This window comes from Schistocerca nitens, chromosome 9 (assembly GCF_023898315.1).
Source record: "Schistocerca nitens isolate TAMUIC-IGC-003100 chromosome 9, iqSchNite1.1, whole genome shotgun sequence".
Taxonomy (NCBI): domain Eukaryota; kingdom Metazoa; phylum Arthropoda; class Insecta; order Orthoptera; family Acrididae; genus Schistocerca; species Schistocerca nitens.
Window position 1 is genome coordinate 141,705,494 of NC_064622.1, and position 19,487 is coordinate 141,724,980.

Consider the following 19,487-nt stretch of genomic DNA (forward strand, 5'->3'; position numbering starts at 1 on the left):
TATGGCAAAGCAAACCACTATAGTCTCATAGCATTGTGAAAGTCTTCGGCTGCACAGATGAACATAGATGTATGTGTAAATATCTCTAGTGGTCACAGATTCTGATCTGTCAAGTTGACATGAGTTAATACTTCGTACAAATTTAAGCAATCAGGATGACATGTTAGAAATGTCAAATGTAATAATTATTTTGCCAAGAGTGGCAAAACTTGTATATAATGAATGATTTACTTATTATTACTATTTTACATGTTTGTGTGTGCGTGTAATGAGTATGTATGTGTGTGTGGGAGGGTGGGATTGAGGAGCAGAAAGTGAAAGGTATGAGAAGGAGAGTGCAGGTTTAGCTATGACAGAGTTGTGGGTTGTTAAGCGTACATGTGTCGGTATATCTAAGTGATGGTTGAAGTAATAGATGGGCTATGATCTTAAAAATATTTACATATTCCTCACCTAGGTAGAAACAGTCACGATCAACACAAAGTTTTGCATACAACTGTATAATGTAGTGGTTGTCTTATTTTGTTGATATGCGGTAAATTTCTGACCAGTATTGTCAGTGGTAAAATATTTTTTTATGCCCTTCCATATTATATATGTTGTTCTCGTGGTCTTCAGCCCAAAGACTGGGTTGATGCAGCTCTATGTGCTACACTATCGTGTGCAACCCTCTCGCTTAGTCTCCCTCTGCGATCCCCCCCCCCCCACCCCAATTCTTCACCCCAGTACTAAATTGCTGATCTCGTGATGCCTCAGAAAGCATCCCACCAATCGATTCCTTCTTTTAGTCAGGTTGTACCACAAACTTCTGTTCTCCCGAATTCTATTCAGTTCCTCCTCATTAAATACATGATCTACCAATTTTATCTTCAGCATTCTGCTGTAGCACCACATTTCAAAAGCTTCTATTCTCTCCTTCTCTAAACTGTTTATCGTCCATGTTTCACATCCATGCATGGCTACGCTCCATACAAATACATTCAGAAAAGATTTCGTGACACTTAAATCTATACTCGATGATAACAAATTCCTCTTCTTAAGAAACGCTTTCCTTGCCATCGCCAGTCTACATTTTATTTTCTCTCTACTTCGACCATTATCAGTTATTTTGCTGCCCAAATAGCAAAACTCATCTACTTCTTTAAGAGTCTCATTTACTAACCTAATTCCCTCATCATCACCTGATTTCATTCGACTGCATTCCATTACCCTCGTTTTGCTTTTGTCGGCGTTCGCCTTATACGCTCCTTGAAAGACACTGTCCATTCCGTTCAACTGTTCTTCCAAGTCGTTTGCTGTCTCTGACAGAATTACAATGTCATCTTCCCCCTGGATTTTAATTCCTACTCCAAATTTTTCTCTTCTTTCCTTAACTGCTTGTTCAATGTACAGATTGAAAACATCGGGGATAGCCTACAACCAGTCTCACTTCCTTCTCAACCACTGCTTCCCTATAATGCCCTCGAATCTTATAACTCCCATCTCATCTCTGTACAAATTATATATCGTCATTCGCTTCCTGTATTTTATCCCCGCCATCTTTAGAATTTGAGAGTATTCCAGTTAACATTGTCAGAAGCTTTCTCTAAATCTAAAAATGCTATAAAAGTAGGTTAGCTTATCCTTAATCTAGCTTCTAAGATAAATCTTAGGGTCAGTATTGCCTCGCGCGTTTCTTCACCTCTACGGAATCCAAAATGATCTTCTCCGAGGTCGGCTTCTACCAGCTTTTCCACACGTCTGTATAGAATTCGTGTTAGCATTTTGAAACCGTGTCTTGTTAAACTGATAGTTAGGTGATTTTCACACCTGTCAGCATCTCCTTGCTTTGGAATTGGAATTATTATTTTCTTCTTGAAGTCTAAGGCTATTTCGCCTGTCTCATACATTCTGACCACCAGATTGAAGAGTTTGGTCATGGCTGGCTCTCCCAAGGCTATCAGTAGTTCTAACGGAATGTTTTCTACTCCCGGACCCTTATTTCTACTTAGGTCTTTCAGTGCTCTGTCAAATTCTTGACGCAGTATCATATCTCCCGTCTCGTCTACATCTACGTCCTTCTCCATTTCCATAATATTGTCCTCAAGTACGTCGCCCTTGTATAGACCCTCTATATATCCTTCCACCTTTTGGCTTTTCCCTGTTTGCTTAGGACCGGCTTACAATCTGAGCTCTTGATATTCATACAGATCTCTTTTCTCCGAAGGTCTCTCTATTTTTTCTGTAGGCGGCATCTATCTTACCTCTAGTGATATGTGCTTCTACATCTTTATATTTGTCCTCTAGCCATTCCTGCTTAGCCTTTTTGCACTTCCTGTCTATCTCATTTTTGAGACGTTTGTATTCCTTTTTGCCTGCTTCATTTACTGTATTTTTATATTTTATCCTAACATCTATTAAATTCAATATGTCTTGTGTTAACCAAGGATTTCTACCAGCCCTCTTCTTTTTACCTACTTGATCCTCTGGTGCCTTCACTATTTCATCTCTCAAAGCTACCCATTCTTCTTTTGCTCTATTCATTTCCCCCGTTCTTGTCAATCGTTCCCGAATACTCCCTCATAAACTCTCTACAACCTTTAGTTCTTTCAGTTTACCAGGTCCCATCTCCTTAAAATCCTGCCTTTTTGCAGTTTCTTCAGTTTTAATCTACTGTTCAAAACCAAGAGATTGTGATCAGAGTCCACATCTGTCTCTGAAAATGTCTTACAGTTTAAAACCTGGTTCCTGAATCCCTCTGTCTTACCATTATATAATCAATCTGAAACCTTCCGGTATCTCGAAGTCTTTGTTTCCTTTTATAGTTAATATGATTATTTCTTTATAACAAATTGGAATGTAATGCTCTGTTATTTGAACACTGTACGTGTCGTCATTTTTGTATATTTATATATGTGTAAATACTGTCTGTGTAAGTCGTCCCCCCCCTTTTTTATCTCCGTTTGAAATAAATACAAATTTGCAAATAATGTGATGTCCACCGGAGGTGCGATTTTCACGGAGCCAGATATCGATTGCGAGAATCGACACGTAATGTGCGGCGAAGCAAGCAACTTCTCCAATACGACATGAAACTAATATCTCGTGTTATGTTAATATGAAGCTATGATAATAATTGCGTCGATTTGATGTATTTAAAAACAGCCGGGAGTGTTACAGTGTTGTCGGAATTTTTATTACCTGTACCAAAGTACAGCGGCATAATAAACTCCGAAAGACGAGTTCATTTACGTTTGATAATGGGGCTATGTTGGTGGATGGATGAATGTAAGTGGATTCGTTTTTATTGTCAAAAGTGATAACACGTTCGGAGAAGAAGCAAGGCTGTAAATATGATCACAGCTCGTTTCAGTCACATCAATTAAATCTGTGCTATTAGGTTCCTGCCTAACTATGTCCTCGAAAATCGTGGCATATTTCTGCGACCTAATCAAGCAGTAATAATATTTACAGTCTTGCTTCTCCTCTACATGTGTTACCACTTTTGGCAATAAAAACTGATCCACTTACCTTACCTTGCCTATCCACCCACCCACCTGGCCCCATCATTTAATTAAAAAAAAACACTGATCATTTTAAATGGAGACTGCTTGGCTGGCTATACACAAAATCCTTTTTGTTCATGTTTTGTCGTTAGAGTTGTAATCGCTGTAAACAAAATCGATTTCTGACTCCGTACCTTGGATATAGTAGGTGTAGAAGTATGAACAGGAATTTCCCTATAGATGGTGCTAACCACCAGTGTAGGGTCTGTGAGGCCGTGTCTACAGCGCCATCTGCTTCCTGAAACAGCTGACGACAAATGTCAACACACAGTAACCCGAGTTCCATACATCGGTATCTGCTCCAAAACCCGTAAACATGTCGAGTCTTGGGCCTACAAACTACGATTGGCGGACAGATTGGTTTTTTATTATCATTTGAAGAAATGATAACAGAAACCACCAAAAAAGTTCAAAGACAACGAATTGCAGGCCTTATTGGGTGAAGATGATACTCAGACTCAACAGGAACTCGCAGAACATTTCGCTCGAAAGCTATGGGAACGGTGCACAAAATTGGGAAAATGGGTTCCGCATGAACTGAACGGCAGACAGCAAGCAGATCGAAAGACCACTAGTGAAACGCTGCTCGCCAGGTACAAAAGAAAGTGATTTCTCCATCGAGTAGTTACAGGTGATGAAAACTGGTTATATTCTGAGAATCCTAAGAGTCGCAAATCATGGGTGAATCCAGGCAAACCATCCACATACAAGACCAAATCGCTTGGGAAAGAAGACAATGCTCTGTGTTTGGTGGGATCAGAAGGATGTCATTTATTATGAGCCGCTGAAACCTGGTGAAGCCGTTAACACTGATCGCTACCAACAGCAAATGATCGATTTAAATCGCGCATTACGTGAAAAACGACCGGAATATGGAAAAATGCAGCACAGAGTCATATTGTTCCATAATAACGCCCCATCACACACATATACGAGTAAACACGTCAGGGAAACGATCGAGGCGTTCAGTTGGCGGCCTATTCTCCAGACCTGGCTCCATACGATTATCATCTATTTGCATCACTGGGACACACTCTCGCTGAACAACAATTCAATTCGTATGAAAGTGTACGAAAGTGGCTCGCTGACTGGTTCTCTTCAAAAGAAGAACTGTTATGTTGGCATGGCATTCACAGCCTGTCGGAGAGGTGAAATGAAACGATCGTATGGCATTGTTGGCCGGGATATCCCAGTCGGGCTGGGCCGCCAAGTGCAAGTCTTATTTACGGCGGCGCCACATTTGGCGACTTGCAGCCCTGGTGAGGGTGAAATGATGATGAGGGCAACACAACACCCAGTCCCCGAGCGGAGAAAATCTTCAACCCGGCCGGGAATCGAACCCGGGCACAGTGCATGGGAGGCAAGCAGGTTGCCACCCAGGTAAGCAGGAGGACTGTCGGAGAGGTTGGAGAAATGTGTTAATGGCAATGAAGGTTATTTTGAATAAAATATTGTTTATCAGTTTCAAACAACAGACGTGAAATTATTGAAACGAAATTTTGGTTTCATACTTCTGCACATGGTATATGGCTCGCGAGCTTTCTTCCAAATTACCGTTTTGCTGAACATTAGGAAGAGTTTCAACATTACGTTTCTGGCGAACCAGTCATTGTTGAAGTAATGCAAAGATGGTAATCTGTACAAAGAATCGACAGCAAACAGTTTGGTAAGTTTCTGTATGAACCTTAAGGGAAGACGTGTTTGATTTTCGGTTCAGCGAGCCAATCGCTGCGCTTCCCGTCAAGCGAGGGACTCTTGGTGGAGTTTCGATATAGTCTGTCGTATGCTGGTCGCTGTTTAGGTGAGACGTTGCCGAATTGAATGGAGCCGGTCGCTGTTTTCCGTGTTTGATAACGTGTCTCATTTATTGGAGTTATCCAGTGGTATTGCTTATCATCAAAGTGAGTTTGTTAAGCATTCGTGGACATTTGCATCTCGTGGGAGAATTTTTGCTGATTTACGGAGCGAAGTTGGAATGAACGCGCCGAATGAACTTTTGCTCCGCCAGTCGTTGCTAAGTGTTTGTCTTACGAGATCAGTAGACAAAATACAAATTCAATCGTTTAGTAACCTGAAGAGTAGTTCAATCAACTCATTCACACTTTCATTCAGATGAGATTATTGAAGTTATAAACCGTGTATAGAGTTAGGCTCATATGATGTTCACTAATCTTGCCCACTTGCAAATGTCTTTGAATGTATGAGGGACATGTGTTACTCTGTTCAACTGAATTTTTAATTAATTATATAACGTGAAAAACAAATATTTTCTCTCGATTAAAGATCCTGGTCAGTGACTTGATGGCTCTGAGCACTATGGGACGGAACATCTGAGGTCATCAGGCCCCTAGAACTTACAACTACTTAAACCCAACTAACCTAAGCACATCACACACATCCATGCCCTAGGCAGGATTCGAACCTGCGACCGTAGCGGTCGCGCGGTTCCAGACTGAAGCGCCTAGAGCCGCTCGGCCACGTCGGCCGGCCAGTGACTTGATACTTAAGTGCATTGTCGTAACTTCTACCCTCCTATCATTACATTTTCACGCTTGCTGAAACGCAACCTTATCTCTGATAACTGACGCATTTGCTAATTTTCGTGTAACATTTAATATAAAAGGTAGCATCCTCTATTCCAAACATTACGTATTCCCGTTTTACTGCGTGCATTTTATAGCAAATAAAGTAGGCCGTTACGCTGTTGCTACTAGGGGGGACGCGGTACATGGTTCTTCAGAAGTGCTCATGGCCAGTGTTTCATGTTTGACTGCTATAACCACAGAAACGAGGTTACCATCTCCACCGCAACTGACTAGTCGGAATGCCAACGCACATTCATTATTACTGAAATATTAGAGACGGTTTGCAGGTTCACTTGTGTGTAATTTGTCGATGCTATGCCTACTGTTTTCAATCTGCACGATTTACATAGGTGAGTTCTGCTCAGTTAACTTTTACTGGTGATGTTACAGTCAGATTGCGTTTATAAAGCAATTAGCTGGGTCATTACTTGTTCTATTGTAAGGAATAGTTCCTTCAAATCAGGGCACTTCAGAAAGCGCACACACTTTACGTCTTTAGCTCTCAGGACTAAATAATATTTAATTAAATTATTCATTTTTAAGAAATGGAACCGCCACATGCTTATACAGGGTCTTCCAACAGGGATGGTCAATATTCAGAGATATGACAGATACGATCAAAGTAAAAAATAGTCTAGTAAACATGGGCTCAAAAATGCATGCCATAAGACTTATGAGCACTTGTTCATCTTCGCTGCTGTGAAACTGTGAACAAGTGCTCAAAGCTCTTACGGGTGCGTTCTAAAACCTATGTATACTAGACAATTTCTTTCTTGTTGTTGTCCATACTACATCCTTTCCAATATGGAAAGCGATAAGCTCACTTTAAAAGAGATTTCTTTCATAGCACCGAAGATGAATTGTTCATACTCTTAAGGTATGCATTTTAGAGCCCCTATTTACAATATGAGGGTCACTCCAAAAGAAATGCACACTATTTTTGTAAACATACAGTTTTCATTGAGCATGTGTGAAAGTTTTACGGTGTGTAGATATATCCTTCCCGCTTGTTTTCAAACTTAGTTCTACCGGTTCCAGTGAGTCGCGCCGTCACAGCATGTCTTCAAGATGGCTGCTACACTTGACGTTCGTCAGAAACAACGTGCTCTCATAGAATTCCTGTGCTGTGAAAACGAGACAGTGGGAAACATCCACAAGAGGTTGAAAAAGGTGTATGGAGATGCTGCTGTCGATCGCAGTGCAGTTCGTCGGTGGACAAGCCGGTTACGTGATGAAAGCGGACACGGCAATATTGAGGATTGTCCTCGCAGCGGCAGGCCTCGTACTGCACACACTCCAGTCTATGTGCAGAGAGTTAACAAATTGGTAACTGGTGACAGCCGCATCACAGTGAACGAATTGTCACGCTATGTTGGGATGCGGGAAGGAAGTGTTTGTAGAATACTGAAAGTGTTGGCGTTAAAAAAAGTTTGTGCCAGTTGGGTTCCCAGGATGTTGACAGTGGCTCACAAAGAAACAAGAAAAACTGTATGCAGCGAACTTTTGGAACAGCACGAGAATGGTGGAGATGAATTTCTTGGAAGAATTGTGACAGGTAATGTAACATGGCTCCATCATTTTTCACCAGAGACAAAGAGGCAATGAATGGAGTGGCATCATGCAAATTCACCCAAGGAAAAAAAATTTCAAAACCACATCTTCTGCTGGAAAAGTTATGTCTACGGTGTTTCTCGATTCTGAAGGACTCGTGCTTGTGGAGATCATGCCAAGTGGAACCACCATAAATTCTGATGCAAATGTGATAACACTGAAGAAACTTCAAGTTCGACTGAGTCGTATTTGACCACATCGGCAAAAGCAGGATGTTTTGCTGTTGCACGACTATGCACGGTCACATGTCAGCCAAAAAACCATGGAAGCGATCACAAAACTCTGATGGACAACACTGAAACACCCGCCTTACAGTTCTGACCTGGCCCCATGTGACTATCATCTCTTTGGGAAACTGAAAGACTCTCTTCGTGGAACAAGGTTTGAAGATGATGACTCCCTTGTGCACGCTGCCAAACAGTGGCTCCAACAAAAAATGGTTCAAATGGCTCTGAGCACTATGGGACTTAACATCTATGGTCATCAGTCCCCTAGAACTTAGAACTACTTAAACCTAACTAACCTAAGGACAGCACACAACACCCAGCCATCACGAGGCAGAGAAAATCCCTGACCCCGCCGGGAATCGAACCCGGGAACCCGGGCGTGGGAAGCGATTTTTTTTTTTTGTTTGGTTTAAGGGCGCTCAACTGCTGAGGTCATTAGCGCCCAGTCACTGTTGTGAGAGCACATGGAATCCGGTAAAACTCAAGGGGATGGGGGGGGGGGGGGGGACACCAGAAGGACCTGACAAAGATGCAGATAAAATACGTAAAAAGGTTAAATGTCTTTGGACAAGCCAGTTAAAGTTATAAAACGCAGAATACGAGCAGCTGCTCGAGCGTCATCAGCTAAAACATCCGGTAAAGTAGATGGCAGGGACAGGACAACATGAAATTGACTAAAACGGGGACACGACAATAAAACATGGAGCACTGTTAATGCCTGACCACAAGGGCACTGCGGGGCTGGGTCACCGGAGAGCAGGTAGCGGTGGCTAAACCGGCAATGCCCAATCCGCAACCTGGTCAGAAGGACCTCCTCGCGCCGAGATGGTCGGGAGGATGTTGTCCAAGCAGTTGGGAGCGGTTTTACTGCCCGGAGCTTGTTTCCTTGGAGGGATGACCAAGCATCCCACCACAACGACACAAGCCTCTTACATACATCCCCACGAACGTCAGATGACGGGACACAATGGGAGGCTGGCCGAGGCAGGAGGACTGCAGCCTTGGCTGCAGCATCCGCAGCCTCATTCCCAGGCACTCCTACATGTCCGGGAACCCACAGAAAGCTGACAGAACCACCATTATCAGCGAAAGAATGGAGGGACTGCTGTATCCGTTGAATCAAGGGATGGACCGGATAGGGAGCTCCAAGGCTCTGACGAGCACTGAGTGCGTCAGAGCAGAGTACATACGATGAATGGCGGTGGTGGCGGGCATACTGAACGGCCTGATGGAGAGCAAAAAGCTCGGCCGTAAAGCTGGAACATTGGTCGAGGAGCCGGTATTTAAAGGTGGCGGCCCCGACGACAAAGGCACAGCCGACACCACCGTCAGTTTTGGAGCCATCGGTGTAAATAAAGGTGTGACCGGCAAGTCGAGCACGAAGTTCGACAAACCGTGAGCAATACACTGCAGCCGGAGTACCCTCCTTCGGGAGTGAGCTGAGGTCGAGATAAATATGAACCGGAGCCTGGAGCCAAGGTGGTGTCGGGCTCTCACCCTCTCTGAAGGTGGTAGGGAGGGCAAAATCCAATTGTCGAAGCAGGCGACGGAAGCGGACTCTGGGGGGCAGCAGGGCAGACACATACAACCCGTACTGACGGTCGAGAGAATCGGCGAAGAAGGACTTGTAAGAGGGGTGGTCGGGCATAGACAACAGCCGGCAGGCATACCGACACAGCAGTACGTCGCGCCGGTAGGTCAATGGTAACTCGGCAGCTTCAGCATAAAGACTCTCGACAGGACTAGTGTAGAAGGCTCCGGTCGCAAGACGTATCCCCCGATGGTGGATGGAGTTGAGCCGGCGTAAGAGGGATGGCCGAGCGGACGAGTAGACGAAGCTCCCATAATCCAGCTTCGATCGGACTATGGACCGATACAAGCGAAGCAGGACAGTGCGATACACTCCCCAAGATGAACCGCTAAGAACTCTGAGGACATTAAGGGAACGTGTACAACGGGCCGCCAAATAAGAGACATGTGGAGACCAACACAGTTTCCTGTCCAACGTGAGCCCTAGAAACTTAGTTGTGTCCACGAATGGGAGAACAACGGGACCGAGATGTAAGGATGGCGGAAGGAACGCTTTATATCGCCAAAAGTTGATACAAACCGTCTTCTCTTCAGAGAACCGGAAGCCATTTGCCACGCTCCATGAGTAGAGGCTGTCTAGACAACGCTGAAGGCAGCGCTCCAGGAGGCATGTTCTCTGGGCACTGCAGTAGATCGCGAAGTCATCGACGAAGAGAGAGCCTGAGACATTAGGTGGAATGCAATCCATAATTGGATTGATCGCGATGGCAAAAAGGGCTACGCTCAAGACGGATCCCTGAGGCACTCCGTTCTCCTGGAGGAAGACGTCGGACAATACGGAACCCACACGTACCCTAAACTTTCGATCCGTTAAAAAGGAATCAATAAAAAGGGGCAGGCGACCGCGTAGGCCCCACCTGTGCATAGTGCGGAGGATACCTCCTCTCCAACAGGTATCATAAGCCTTCTCCAAGTCGAAGAACACGGCTACCGTTTGGCGCCTTCACAAAAAGTTGTTCATGATGAATGTCGACAAGGTCACAAGGTGGTCAACAGCGGAGCGGCGGCGACGAAAGCCGCATTGGACATTAGTAAGTAGCCGTCGAGATTCAAGAATCCAGACTAACCGAGCATTAACCATGCGCTCCATCACCTTACAGACACAGCTTGTAAGAGAAATGGGGCTGTAACTAGAAGTAAGGTGTCTATCCTTCCCGGGTTTGGGTATAGGAACAACAACGGCGTCACGCCAACGCATGGGGACTTGACCTTCGGTCCAGACGCGATTGTAGGTACGAAGAAGGAAGCTTTTGCCCGCCGGAGAAAGGTGTGCCAGCATCTGAACGTGAATGTCATCTGGCCCCGGAGCAGAGGACCGGGACAGTGCAAGCGCACGTTCGAGTTCCCGCATAGTAAAGGGGGCATTATAAGTTTCCAGATTCAGCGAGTGGAAGGAAGGTCGCCGAGCCTCTTCTGCCTCTTTCCTGGGAAGGAAGGCAGGATGGTAATGGGCGGAGCTTGAAACCTCCGCGAAAAAGCGGTCAAAGGCGTTGGAGACAGCCACAGGATCAACAAGGACCTCATTACCTGAGGTCAGGCCGGGTACCGAGGAGTGGGCCTTAATGCCCGACAGCCGGCGCAGGCTACCCCAAACGACGGAAGAGGGAGTAAAACTGTTAAAGGAGCTGGTGAAAGAGGCCCAACAAGCTTTTTTGCTGTCTTTGATGACTCTACGGCATTGCGCTCGGAGTCGTTTGTATTCAATACAATTCGCCAACGTAGGATGGCGGCGAAAGGTGCGTAAAGCACGTCGTCGAGCACGGATAGCGTCCCTACAAGCCTCGTTCCACCAGGGGACGGAAACGCGACGTGAAGAAGAAGTAGTACGAGGAATGGAACGTTCGGCAGCATTGATGATAACAGCCGTGAGGTATTCGACCTGACTGTCACAACTGGGAAAATCGTGGTCCGGAAAGGTCGCCAGGGAGGAGTAAAGTCCCCAGTCAGCTTTCAGTATGTTCCAGCTCGAAGGACGTGGGGATGGGGTGTGGTGCAGGAGACGAACGACACAGGGGAAGTGGTCGCTCGAATAGGTGTCAGAAAGGACATACCACTCGAACCGCCGGGCAAGAGTGGTAGAACAGATCGAGAGGTCCAAGTGGGAGTAGGTATGAGTAGAGTCCGAGAGGAAAGTCGGGGCGCCAGTATTGAGGCAGACAAGATTGAGATGGTTGAAGACATCCGCCAAGAGTGAGCCTCTTTGACAGGATGCAGGAGAGCCCCAAAGGGGATGATGGGCATTGAAGTCACCAAACAATAAAAACGGCGGGGGAAGCTGAACGATCAGGTGCATCATGTCAGCCCGACTAACAGCAGATGACGGTGGAATGTAGATGGTACAAACTGAAAAAGTAAAAGCAGAAAGAGTAATGCGGACAGCTATTGCTTGGAGTGGGGTGGTCAATGGGATGGGATGGTAATAGACATCGTCCCGAACGAGCAACATGACCCCACCATGAGCTGGGACACCGTCCACAGGGGTGAGGTCATACCGCTCCGAGGTATAGTGGGTAAAGGCAATACGGTCAGTCGGGCGCAACTTGGTTTCCTAGAGACCAAGGACGAGCGGACAGTGCAGGCGGAGGAGCAGTTGTAATTCCTCCTGATTAGATCGAATACCTCTTATGTTCCAATGAAACAACGCCATCGCTAGTCAAAAAGTTGGGGGAACGAGACGGGGGAAGAGCTGGTCACCTCGATGGCCGCGGAGGGCCAGGTTGCGAGGGAACAACGCTACAACCGACGGGAGGCGGATCCGGTTCCATCGACTCGTCGCCAGCTGCGGCCGCTGTCCCTGGTTGTGTAGGAGGGGCAGCATCGTTTGCCGACGAAAGGCCAGCTGAGCGCCTGGCAGCAGAGCGTCCCGGCGAAACTGAGGACGGCCGGGAGCAGCGACTCACGGATGGAGCGTCAGACGAAACGCGCCGGGGTGGAGAGGGGGATAGAGACTTCTTCTTGGAGGCCTTCTTGGAAGGCCGAGGAGGCACAGGGATGGTGGGCTGGACCCGAAGAAGGTCCTCACGCACGGGGTCCGTTTTGGAACGCCGGACCTCGGAAGCTGGGGTCCGGAACGTTTCCCCGATGGACGCCTGAGAAGAGGAACGCTTCTCAGGTGGCGTGGGGGCAGGAGGAGGAGGAAGGGTGGCCCCTGGGGCAGAGGGGGTGGGGGCCATGGGGGAGGAGGATTGGGAAGGGAGGGATTTGGGAGGCAGAGGCAGGGCCCCCTGATGGGCGGAGGAGGCGGAGGGGGGACAGGATAGGGGTGAGGATACCGCGGAAGGAGTGGACACAACTGAGGCAAACGAAGTGGTCAATGGCACGGGATGGAGGCGGTCATACTTCTTCCTGGGCTCAGAATAAGAGAGCCGATCCAAAGTTTTGATTTCTTGTATCTTCTTCTCCTTCTGATATGCGGGGCAGTCTGAGGATCTAGGCGAGTGGACGCCAGGACAATTAATGCACCGAGGTGGTGGGGTGCATGTATGTTCCTCACGAAGAGGACGTCCACAATCGCCACAAAGGTGCTCAGCCTCACACCGTGACGACATGTGCCCAAAGTGCAAACACCTAAAACAGCGCATAGGAGGCGGGACGTATGGTTACACGTCACACCGGTAGCACATCACCTTTACCTTCTCCGGGAGAACGTCCCCCTCGAAGGCGAGGATAAAGGCCCCGGTGTCGATGCGACGGTCTTTGGGGCCGCGCTGGACTCGCCGGACGAAATGCACGCCTCGGCGCTCCAGGTTGGCCCTGAGCTCCTCATCAGATTGCAGCAGGAGGTCACGATGAAAAGTAACCCCCTGCGTTCTATTTAGTGCCAGATGTGGGACAATGGATACTGGGATGTCCCCTAGGCGGTCGCACGCCTGGAGCGCCGCCGACTGTGTGGCGGAGGTGGTCTTGATAAGAACGGATCCTGAACGCATCTTGCTGAGAGCCTCGATTTCCCCGAAGATGTCCTCAATGTGCTGAACAAAGAACATGGGCTTGGAGGTGGCGAATGTCCCCCCATCGGTTCGAGAACAGACCAAATAGCGGGGGAAGTACTTCGCCCCAAGCCGGCGGGCCTGTCCCTCCTCCCATGGAGTGGCCAAGGGGGAAAGGGCAGGAGAACCAGAACTAGAAACGGTACCTTTTCTTTTGAAAGACTCGGCCGCAGAGCGACCTGATACGTGTTGACGTTTCATCTGCGAAACGTCCGCCCCGATACCACCCACTCCGACCAGGGGCTCTCCCCACAGGCGCCACCCAGCTGCAGCAAGGGCCACCTGGCAGGATGACCATTGCCGGGAGTCCTGATGCCCCAAGGAGATGGGCATCTATTCCTTGGCAGACGTGGGGAGGGTGCAGCTTAGGTATCGGCAGTACGATCCCTGTGTTGTCAGGGGGCTACAACCTAGAGGATACATGACGACCCCACCACAACGGGCTGGCTACCGTGCTGGATTTCTGGTGCCATGGAAAGTCCATCATGATCGCTGGTGCAGATGGAGATGCACTATGGGCGTAACTTGGACAACCCATCAGGCGTTTAGGCCCAATTTGAGGAATAGTTGGTATGGTTACAACGCCGGTGCAATGCTGAGTGCCAAGGTCTTAGTGCACTTAGGACCAGTGGTACACCACGTAAGGTGTCCTTCCCCAAAAGGCTCGTACTTCTGTAGAATTTTGAAAAATGGAGGTCAAACCCCAAGGGGGACCATCACATGGAAGGCCGAAACGGTTGAAACTCCTTTTAGTCGCCTCTTACGACAGGCAGGAATACCTCGGGCCTATTCTTACCCCGGACCCGCAGGGGGTGCGTGGGAAGCGAGAACGCTACCGCACGACCACGAGATGCGGACTGCCTTCAGTGCCGCCAATGGTAATTCATTCTCGTGGCATCATTGCGTTTTGGTTCATCAGTGTGTGATGAACGTAGGGTACACTATCAAAAGAAACTTTCAGTCCATTACCTGTGGGAGAGCCTTAGGAGCCTTTATGTGCATTCCTCCGTACCCAACAACGCTGGGAAGCATCGGCCGCGGGCGGTTGAAGCTGAGATGCCAGTTGAGCATAACCAGGGACGTGGTGCGCTCCAGATGGGCCAGAGGCGGAGCGCCGGGCACGTACTTCTGCACGACGGCGTCGACGGCGGGCAGGTAGACGTGGCGGCGGTACGCCCTCACCAGGGCGCCGTAGGCCGCGTTGAGCGCGCGGTCCAGCAGCGAGTCGAGCCGGCCGCGGTCCAGGAAGGCGTCGGTCACGTAGGCGGGCGGCCGCGGGTTGCCCACCATGTCGTCCATCCAGGGCGCGCCCTCGAAGGGGCAGGTCCCCACTATGGGCACACGGAACTTGTGGGCCAGCACCAGCAGGCAGTCGTTGAAGAACAGCTCCGCGATGAGCAGGTCGAAGCTCTCGTCCGGCGACGCCAGCAGTCGCTGCACCTCGGGCTCTTCCATCAGCCTCGGACACGAACGCTCGCCGTACCGCATCAAGCGCCTCATTATACCGATCTTGTCCGCCCCGAAGGAGAAAACATCTATGTACGTGCCTACGAGGGAAGGGCTTTAGTGAGGAGGGAGCAAGTGCACGTCTAGGATTCGTATCTGTGGTGGAGGGTGGGGGGTGTGACAGTTTGTTGTTGTCTCGCAACAGAAATATAAAATATTTTACTGTATTATATAAACACTACTGGCCATTAAAATTGCTACACCAAGAAGAAATGCAGATGATAAACGGGTATTCATTGAACAAATATATTATACTAGAACTGACATGTGATTACATTTTCACGCAATTTGGATGCATAGATCCTGAGAAATCAGTACCCAGAACAACCACCTCTGGCCGTAATAACGGCCTTGATACGCCTGGGCATTGAGTCAAACAGAGCTTGGATGGCGTGTACAGGTACAGCTGCCCATGCAGCTTCAACACGATACCACAGTTCATCAAGAGTAGTGACTGGCGTATTGTGACGAGCCACTTGCTCGGCCACCATTGACCAGACGTTTTCAGTTGGTGAGAGATCTGAAGAATGTGCTGGCAGGGCAGCAGTCGAACATTTTCTGTATCCAGATAGGCCCGTACAGGACCTGCAACATGGGGTCGTGTTTTATCCTGCTGAAATGTAGGGTTTTGCAGGGATCGAATGAAGGGTAGAGCCACGGATCGTAACACAACTGAAATGTAACGTCCACTGTTCAAAGTGCCGTCAATGCGATCAAGAGGTCACCGAGACGTGTAACCACTCCATACCATCACGCCGGGTGATGCGCCAGTATGGCGATGACGAATACACACTTCCAATGTGCGTTCACCGCGATGTCGCCAAACACGAATGCGACCATCATGATGCTGTAAACAGAACCTGGATTCATCCGAAAAAATGACGTTTTGCCATTCGTGCACACAGGTTCGTCGTTGAGTACACCATCGCAGGCGTTCCTGTCTGTGATGCAGCGTCAAGGGTAACCGCAGCCACGGTCTCCGATCTGATAGTTCATGCTGCTGCGAACGTCGTTTGACTGTTCGTGCAGATGGTTGTTTTGCAAACGTCCCCATCTGTTGACTCAGGGATCGAGACGTGGCTGCACGATCCGTTACAGTCATGCGGATAAGATGCCTCTCATCTCGCCTGCTAGTGACACGAGGCCGTTGGGATCCAGAACGGGGTTCCGTATTACCTTCCTGAACCCACCGATGCCATATTGTGCTAACAGTCATTGGATCTCGACCAACGCGAGCAGCAATGTCGCGATACGATAAACCGCAATCGCGATAGGCTACAATCCGACCTTTATGAAAGTCGGAAACGTGGTGGTACGCATTTTTCCTCCTTACACGATGCATCACAACAACGTTTCACCAGGCAACACCGGTCAACTGCTGTTTGTGTATGAGAAATCGGTTGGTAACTTTCCTCATGTCAGCACGTTGTAGGTGTCACCACCGGCGCCAACCTTGTGTGAATGCTCTGAAAAGCTAATCATTTGCATATCACAGCATCTTCTTCCTGTCGGTTAAATTTCGCGTCTGTAGCACGTCATCTTCGTGGTGTAACAAACTTTAATGGTCAGTAGTGTACTAATTTGTTTATGTCAGTTTTCAGTTCATCTCTTTAGGACATACACGGACAGAAAAAAATCGCGACACCAGCAAGGAGTTGTGACACATAAAGGAAAGTTGTTAGGCGTGTTTCTGCATGTGAAAGATGATGTCTCTTCTGATTTCGTGCTATTCGCGTAAAAGTGGCGTTAGTAGCATCAGTATGAGGATACGAATCAGGTTTGATTTAAATACAACGCTGTAAGGGCCGTGAGAATTAGTTACCTTTGAGACTGGACGTGATCAGTTGATGTTCGCCAAGAATGCCTTTAAGGCGACAAAGACGCCACTATCACCTCACTGAGTTTAAACGAGGTCGTGTAATAGGGTTACGAGAAGCCGGACGTTCCTTCTGGGATACTGTGGAAAAACTTGGCAGGAATGTAGCCAAAGTACACGATTGCTTCAAATGTTCAAATGTGTTTGAAATCTTATGGACTTAACTGCTAAGGTCATCAGTCCCCGAGCTTATGCACTACTTAACCTAAATCATCCTAAGCACAAACACACACACCCCTGCCCGAGGGAGGACTCGAACCTCCGCCGGGACCAGCCGCACAGTCCATGACTGCAGCGCCGGAGACCGCTCTGCTAATCCCGCGAGAATGTACGGTCGCAAGAAGACCGGGCTCCGGACGTTCACATGGTACTACTGTGCATCATATATCATCTGCCCAGCAATTTAAGTAGCAGTTGGCACCGCAGTGATACAACGAACTGTTGCAAATAGATTACTTCAAGGACAGCTCCGAGCCAGACGCTCTGTACCGTGCGTTCCAATGACCCCAAACCATCACCGTTTGCGACTTCAGTGGTGTCAAGCCACAGCTCATTGGAGAGCAAGGTGCAGGTCTGTTGTGTTTTCCGATGGCTGTGTGTTTGATAGGAGGGCAGCTCAGGGCTTGTAACCAACCTGTTTGCGTGCTAGATTCAAATGGTTCAAATAGCTCTGAGCACTATGGGACTTAACATCTGAGGTCATCAGTCCCCTAGATTTAGAACTACTTAAACCTAACTAACCCAAGGACATCACACACATCCATGCCCGAGGCAGGATTCGAACCTGCGACCGCAACCCCAGCGCGGTCCCGGACTGAAGCGCCTAGAACCGCTCGGCCACAGCGGCCGGCGTTTGCGTGCTAGAAACACTGGTGCTACACCTGAAGTTTTGGACTGGAATCCGACTTCTTACGACATCAGGATCATTATCATGGTTGTCACACGCACCTTGACTCCAAAATTGTACGTCAATCTGATGATTCGACCTCTTGTGCTACCATTCATGACTGCATTCCAGGATTTCTTTCCAACAGAATAACGCTCGCCCACATACCGGTGTTGTAACCCAACAAACTGTACATAGTATCTACGTGTTACCTTGGCCTGCTGGACTACCAGATGTGTCTCCAATCGAGAACATATGGGACATAGACAAAGGTTTTCTGGGTATGGTACCGCGTCATAATGTAAAAACTACTGCAGCAGTAGTTTTTACATTATGACGTGGTACCATACCCAGAAAACTTTTATGTCGACTGACTCTGGCCGCGGAAGCATACGCAATTATATGGGACATCATCGGACGCTACTTCAGCGTCACCCACATACAAAATTAACTGTTCCTGTAGCCAGCCGTTGTGGCCGAGCGGTTCTAGGCGCTTCAGTCCGGAACCGCGCTGCTGCTACCGTCGCAGGTTGGAATCCAGCCTCGGGCATGGATGTGTGTGCTGTCCTTAGGTTAGTTAGGTTTAAGTAGTTCTAAGTCCAGGGGACTGATGACCTCAGATGTTAAGTCCCATAGTGCTCAGAGCTATTCGAACCATTTTTGAACTGTCCCTGTACTGTACAGGCAAGTGCTACAAGCAAGGAACTCCATCTCGCAAATTGACATCCGACGTTTGTACAAAACGACGCATGCGCGTTTGCAATCAACATTCTGTCTGTTACACTGGTTATTAATATTCCAGCGTTTCATATTTCCAATGCCTTATCTCTCGCTTACGTTAACCTGTGATCTTGCAACGTTAATCACTTTAATATGTTATCCAGACAAATGTATTCACGAAATTTCATTACTATATATGAATTAGTTTTTGGTGTTGCGATTTTTTTCAGCTATTACCAGGAATTGCAGCTCAAAGAAATACAGTACTTGGGAAGGATTCGGCCAAACTTTTAGAAGTAGATGTGTTATGCAACTGAGTGCACACAGGTCTGCATAGTACGGCCGTGCAGGTGTGTAAATGAAGCGAACTCTGTTTATCTGGAACTTTTCCACCTACGTTCTCCGACAGTCGTCTCTTTCCTTAGGGGAGAGTCGCTTCCTTTCTGCCTTTTTTTACACAACTTCCCGCGGATTTTGCATGCTCTAACTGTGGACTCGCAAACCGTGTCGGATTTCTTGTTAACAGCACTTACGGTCAGCCTGTAAACTTCTGCGTTTCCTGTCTGAGTGTTGTCCGTATACGGTCTCCTTGTAAGGCCGTCCACCAGCGTAGGTACTCTAGCAACGAACAGGAAAATATCCTCTGTTAATCGTAGCTTTCAATTTATAGAATTTCTTGGAATTTTCGAGACTCTAAGTTTCCATTGCACTTTGTTGTCCAAAAGTTAGCTGAGAAATCTGAAAATTTATATACGTAAAATTATAATGTCACATATTAATGTTTTTGGGTGGAGGGGTTGACGGGGTTAGCGGAAAGTTTCATTATACGTCTCGTTCTTTAGCACCAGCCACACTGGAATTAATAATCTCTAAAAATATATTAATTCATTAGAAAATTGTGTTTGGTGGGTTGGGAAGCGGAGATGTAGATCAGAAACGGGAACCGCAAAAA

The 19,487-nt window shown here is 47.7% G+C and overlaps 1 protein-coding gene across 1 annotated transcript in view; it reads right to left on the bottom strand.

The window, feature by feature from the left end:
- The window catches only part of LOC126202970 (UDP-glycosyltransferase UGT5-like), a 51,056-nt gene that overhangs the window by 9,461 nt on the left and 22,108 nt on the right, over positions 1-19,487 (bottom strand). Inside the window, exon 3 of the mRNA XM_049937112.1 lies at positions 14,517-15,094. Coding sequence (XP_049793069.1) covers positions 14,517-15,094 — 578 coding nt within the window. The remainder of the gene's footprint in view (positions 1-14,516; positions 15,095-19,487) is intronic.